Source organism: Lipotes vexillifer, unplaced genomic scaffold (assembly GCF_000442215.2).
Source record: "Lipotes vexillifer unplaced genomic scaffold, Lipotes_vexillifer_v1.1 scaffold387, whole genome shotgun sequence".
NCBI lineage: Eukaryota > Metazoa > Chordata > Mammalia > Artiodactyla > Lipotidae > Lipotes > Lipotes vexillifer.
In genome coordinates, this window is record NW_006795399.1 from 4,069,390 (window position 1) to 4,075,674 (window position 6,285).

Sequence of the window (6,285 nt, forward strand, 5' to 3'; positions counted from 1 at the left end):
AAAAAAAAAAAAAAAAAAAAAAAAAGAATTCACCATGTTGTATTTAGTTCACCCAGTGACTGACTCCTGAACTACTTCTTTCATATTCCCTTATATTCCTGTGTGAGAGTCTTGGGGGTATATACCCAGGAATGGGGTTGCTAATAAATACCTGTTCATAAATGTATACTTAATATGACTAAACACCACTAAATTGTTTTTCTGAATTGCTGTGTAAATTTCCTCATCAGCACATGAGGGTTCACTGTCCTAACAAGTGGCCTAACTTTTGGTAATCTGTTAGTGGTTTCAATTTACATTCCTCTACTTACTAAAAAGTTTAAACATGTCCTTTGTTCGTGGTTCTTTGGCTTTCTTCTTTGCCCATTTTTCTTTTGGGGTTCTCATCGTTTGCTTGTTAGTTCGCAGGCATATCATATATTCTAGTGACTATTCCCATGTTGGTTTTAGATACAAATATCTTTGACATTCGTTTCTTTTTCTGTGGTATCCTTTCCTATTTTGGGGTGATTTTTTTTTTGTACTTTAAAAAAAATTATCATCTTACTCGTTTTTCTTTATTAATTAGTTATTTTTTGGCTTTGTTGGGTCTTCATTGCTGGCCATGGGCTTTCTCTAGTTGCGGCAAGCCGGGGCTACACTTTCGTGGCAGTGGGCAGGCTTCTCATTGCGGTGGCTTCTCTTTTTGCGGAACACGGGCTGTAGGCGCACGGGCTTCAGTAGTTGTGGCACACAGGCTTAGTTGCTCCACGGCATGTGGGATCTTCCTGGACCAGGGCTCGAACCCATGTCCCCTGCGTTGGCAGGTGGATTCTTAACCAGTGCGCCACCAGGGAAGCCCCCTTTCCTAGTTTTGAAAAATAAGTTTTTTGCATAGTACTTTTGCTTCTGGGTTTTTTGTTTTGTTTTTGTTGTTTTAGAAATTCTTCCCTACCACTGAATTCTGCCACAGTACTTTTTATTAATGTTATAGTTTGACCTCATCATGTTTAGTTCTTCAGTCCAGCTGGAGTTCAACCTCTTAATTGATGTTAGTTAGGTAGAGAATATAGTTTTTATCTCCTCCACGTGGAGCAAATTTTATGAACATTTCTGCCTTCGTTATTGAATTTTATTTTGGGAAAGCAAAATGATTATAATTTTAGCCTAAGTACAGTGATCAAGATGGTTTTGTAGGGCTTCCCTGGTGGCGCAGGGGTTGAGAGTCCGCCTGCCGATGCAGGAGACACGGGTTCGTGCCCCGATCGGGGAGGATCCCGCATGCCGCGGAGCGGCTGGGCCCGTGAGCCATGGCCGCTGAGCCTGCACGTCCGGAGCCTGTGCTCCGCAGCAGGAGAGGCCACAACAGTGAGAGGCCCACGGACCTCAAAAAAAAAAAAAAAAAAAAAGATGGTTTTGTAGCAGGGCTTGACCTGATTATTTTAATATTCTTTAGCTGAAGAGGAGGCAAATGAAGAAGATGTACTGGGAGATGAAACAGAGGTGAGTTGGAGAGAGTAAGATTAGTCACTGGCCTGGCAGTGTGCCACTGCCTTGGTCACGTTGCTAAACATCAATCATTAGAGGGCTTCAATGCTAACTCGTTAGGGGAGCATAAAGGGGGAATGAAGATTCTGAAAGATTGGTTCGTTTTGGAGTTCTCATATTCTTCTGTTGATAGGTATTTACTCTTGATTTATTTTAACCATCTTGTTTCATTTGGTTTTAGGAAGAAGAACCGAAGCCCATAGAACTGCCTGTCAAAGAGGAAGAACCTCCTGAAAAAACTGTTGATGTGTAACTATCCCTTTTTTATAATGAGGACAGAGCAGATGGTTCTGGATTTTTTAGTGTTACACTCTGTTGACCTCTTATACATTCCCATTGGAATGTATACATTCCATTGTTTTGTTTTTTTAATTTGGTTGCATCGGGTTTAGTTGTGGCTTGCTTGCTCCTTAGTTGTGGCATGCGAACCCTTAGTTGCGGCGTGCATGTGGGATCTAGTTCCTTGACCAGGGATTGAACCCAGGACCCCTGCACTGGAAGGTGGATTCTTTACCACTGTGCCACCAGGGAAGTCCCCCGTTGGCTTTTTCATTTCTCATTAGATCATACATTTTCAGAAAGGTCTTGTTCATTTCAAGTACATGGTCCCAGTGAAGCAAAGTAACTTTGTCTCTGGGTTATGTAATAGATACTTAGGACCAGGAGACTTCAAGCCCAGATAAAGTTTAGTTCTCTTAGCCTTTGTTGTATCACCATAATAGATGATTCTTTTTCTGTATAGAGAATCATGCACATTTTCTGCATATAAGGAATTTTGTAAGGGGAAGAGGGTGCTGAGCAAGGTTATGTCTCAACACTGTATTCTCTTTTCCTTTTTGATTTACAGTGGAGGAGGGGAGGACCAAGTACTAGAGTGAAAAGTGGATCTTGATTTATTTAAATTATTACACAAGGTTGATCTAAACTTTTCTTTTGTTTTTTTTTTTTTTTGCGGTACGCGGGCCTCTCACTGCTGTGGCCTCTCCCGTCGCGGAGCACAGGCTCCGGACGCGCAGGCTCAGTGGCCATGGCTCACAGGCCCAGCCGCTCCGCGGCATGTGGGATCTTCTCGGAACGGGGCACGAACCCGTGTCCCCTGCATCGTCAGGCGGACTCTCAACCACTGCGCCACCAGGGAAGCCCGATCATAAACATTTTTTATTTGGGGTTTCCCCACAAATGTCCGGCCATCTTATACTCCAGCATGTCAAGAGCAGTTGAGTCCTTTTTAACATTTTTGTTCCTCATAGCTGTATTAATCCATTTAATTATAAAAGACAATTAAAAAAAAAGGACAATAGATGTAAAAAGTCAAAGTCAAACAGTACATAGAGGAATATATAAATTGAAAATTAAGTACCCTTGTCTCCACCCCCACCTGACTTCCCAGAGGTTTTCAATATATTCTTTTGGAATATTTTATATGTGCATATACAGATACATATGTACATGCATATTGTCAGTTTCTTGATTTTTTTTCACATATGGAGATCTTTCTATATCATCATATAATGTCTTTATTTAAATATTAGTTATAGGGACTTCCCTGGCGGTCCAGTGGTTAAGACTCCATGCTTCCACTGAAGGGGGCACAGGTTTGATCCCTGGTTGGGGAACTAAGGTCGTGCATGCCTCATGGCACGGCCAAAAAAAATTAGTTATATATAGGCAAGGTTCTAAGTGTTCTACATGTATTCTCATTTAATCGTCACGTCAACGCTATGAAATGAGGATAATTATCCTAGTAAGTGGTAGGTCTCTCTTTTTTTTTTAGCTTGTTACAGGATATTACAAGTATATACAAAACTTAGGAGAATAGTAAATAGACCCCCATGAACCCATCACCTAGATTTAGTTGTTATCAACTTAGAATCTTATTCTTTCTGGCAGCTAATAGTACTCCATTCTATGGATGAACAGTAATTTCACCAGTCTCCTGTTGATGGACATTTAGATTATTCATAATTGCAAAAAATACAGTGCATGTTCACATACAGCTAATTTTAAATTTATGCAGGTATGTCCAAAGGATAAGTTTCTAGCAATGGATTTTCTGCATTAGAGAAGATGTGCATTTAATGTTTTATTAGATTTTGTCAAATATTACTGCTTTCTAAAGGCATTTAGTTATCATCCATCATAGGAGGTTTATGTTTAGATATAATGCCTTGAGAAAATGGCCGATGGGATAGCTTTAAAATAGAGATGTTTTGGGGAGTTATGGAACAAGAAGGAAGATGAAATAAATACAATGATAATTGGCCTGTGTGGGTTAAAAATTTTGAAGTTTGAAAATTTGTAGTTTATAATATGTAAAATGTGTAATTCCCTTGTTTAGAGGGCTTTAATTTTATCAGTGAATTTCTAAACAAAAAAATTGAAAATGTGTGTGGGAGGGGTTGTGTTTTTGCTTGTTAGAGGGATAGTAGTGGTTAGACTAAAGTATGTACAGAAAGATTCTGGGTTCCCGTAGTATGGAGAATGTTTTGTATATGACTATGGGTAGGGGCGAAACTTCTGAGTGAAGAGAAGAAATTTCACATGAGCCCCAGAATATGATGTTATTTATTGCTTGAGCTTAATTGTGCCTGAGGGAGTTGGAACAGAGCTGAAGGAAGCTTCTTCTTTCTGGTTCCCTTTCTGCCATGAAGTGTGCTGATGGGAATGTGGAGGAAGTCATTAGCCTGGGGTTTGGTGGAGAGGACTGCTATTTTAATGGCATTGGAGTTCAAGTAGAACATTAAACTTCAGTGTCCCTTTCTGCCTGAACAAAACAGAGAAGATTGGGGAAGGAAAGATGGCTGGGAAATGGAAAGAAATCGGAAATTTCTTTAAAAGTCAGAACGTACAGGGCTAATTTAGGTCCTTAGAACATTCAAAAGGAGATCCTCTTGCTTTGTCTTTTGCTTGAGGTTCTCCAAAAAGATACCTGTGTTTCTAGTTTTGATCCCCCCCCCCTCAAGCCACAGCAGTTAAATATTGCAGGACTTAGTTATGGTCAGCAGGGGGCTCCCATTGCTTATCTGTCAGTCCAGGGACGTCCAACAAAAGGATGGAGGAGAGAGTAAGTTCCTGTTCCAGAATTGCTTCCTCTGAAAATGCCATTAAACCATTACTACCTTTCAGGGCATCAAATGGGAAAAGTGTCTGGGATATTGGAACAAAAGCCTCCCATGTCTCTAAATGAGGGACCTTAATGAGACTGGTTATGACCCACAGTTTTATGGGAGTTGTTTGGTGGAGGGTTAATGCCCTTCCATTTATCCTGAGTACTTCCGAACTTTGTCTCCCGCCCCCCTGGTCCCCCCTCTTTTGTTTTCTCTTAAACCTTTTGACTGGTAACTTACCATGTTTTCCTAATTCAAACTCCCCTTAGCCTTTTTTCTTCCCACACCCTTTGGCATTTTTATTTATCCCACTTTGACTGTTCCAGCTGGAGCTCCAGTCCCATGGGAGATATAAGGGATTTGTAAAAGAAGGAAACCAGACCTTGTAGAGCACTCATTAATTGTGATGAAAATTGAGAGCTGGTAGTTAAATGAGGGTTAGAGGAATAGTCATTAGTCCAAAAGTACATTTAAAGTTCCTAAAAGTAAATGAAATGATTTCTGGTGTACTTTGAGCATTTCCCTCAGTTCAGTATATTTAACCAGACTTCTTTCCTTGTTACTTTCTTATACTCTAGCAAAGTAGCTTAGTCTGTTATTTAAACTCTTTTATCAGTAGACAACACTTCAAGGAACTATAGGTCTAATGGGCTTCATGTTTTTTTGGTCTGAAGGGTGGTAGAGAGATATGGGACAGAGGACATGATTCAGGTGAATTCTTATACACTTCAAAGGTTTTGGTTTAGAATATCAGTCTTCTGATTTTAAAAATCCCTTTTCCAGGGCAGCAGAGAAAAAAGTGGTAAAAATTACATCTGAAATACCACAGACTGAGGTAGGTATTCTTTCAGAAGAGCAGTCTATATATATATATCTTTCTGTTTTTTACCCTTTATTTTGTCTGTATCATCACTTTAAAATATTTACTCATAGGCAGAAAATCAGTATTGACAGTATTGGTATTGATACATTTTTCCACCAGCCACACTTGGGAATATATTTGGGCTGGCATAGTCACCTTTGAGGCCGTAGTCTTTTTGTATAGTATTCTGGTCTTAGTGGTAACTCTTTTTAAGATGTTTACAAACTAAGATTAGAGTTTGAGAGGATTGTACCTTGGAAGAGATGAAAAGTTACAAGGGAAGATGTCACTCTTAAGTTACTACTAGCTAGCTGGTGAGATTGAAATTTCTCTGGATCCTATCTCAAGATCTCTGAAAGTAGGTTTCAGTGAAGATCTGTGGGGTTTTTTTTGTACTACTAAAGTAGAGATGGCATAGGACAACGCTGCCTCATTTCTAACTGAAAGAGTACAACTAGTGTTGGAACCAAGCTGTTCCTTTGATCCATTTTCAAAGGTCAGTCAAACACAGCTTTTGTCTTCTTGGCTTGATACAGAATGCGGGTTTTATTTTATTCCTTCCCTTTTGTTTTTGAGGACATGAATGTAATAATAGTCGTTTTGTGTTTGCTTTCTGGAAAGGACTGTTGAGTTAAGCCCTGGGATGGATACAACCTGATATCCTCTGTGATTGTCAGTATAACTCAGTTTGGACCTTAAGAAATTAATCCCGATGTTCTAGAGATACACACCTCTAAATGACTTTTCTCTTGAAAGAAGGAAACCAGAAATTGAATTTTTCTCTTTCCC

The 6,285-nt window shown here is 39.7% G+C and overlaps 1 protein-coding gene across 1 annotated transcript in view; it reads left to right on the forward strand.

Moving 5' to 3' along the window:
- Positions 1 to 6,285, forward strand: part of SARNP (SAP domain containing ribonucleoprotein) — a 53,702-nt gene that overhangs the window by 14,944 nt on the left and 32,473 nt on the right. The window contains exons 3-5 of the mRNA XM_007467763.1: positions 1,436 to 1,482; positions 1,709 to 1,776; positions 5,418 to 5,469. Of these exons, the coding sequence (XP_007467825.1) occupies positions 1,436 to 1,482; positions 1,709 to 1,776; positions 5,418 to 5,469 (167 nt within the window). The remainder of the gene's footprint in view (positions 1 to 1,435; positions 1,483 to 1,708; positions 1,777 to 5,417; positions 5,470 to 6,285) is intronic.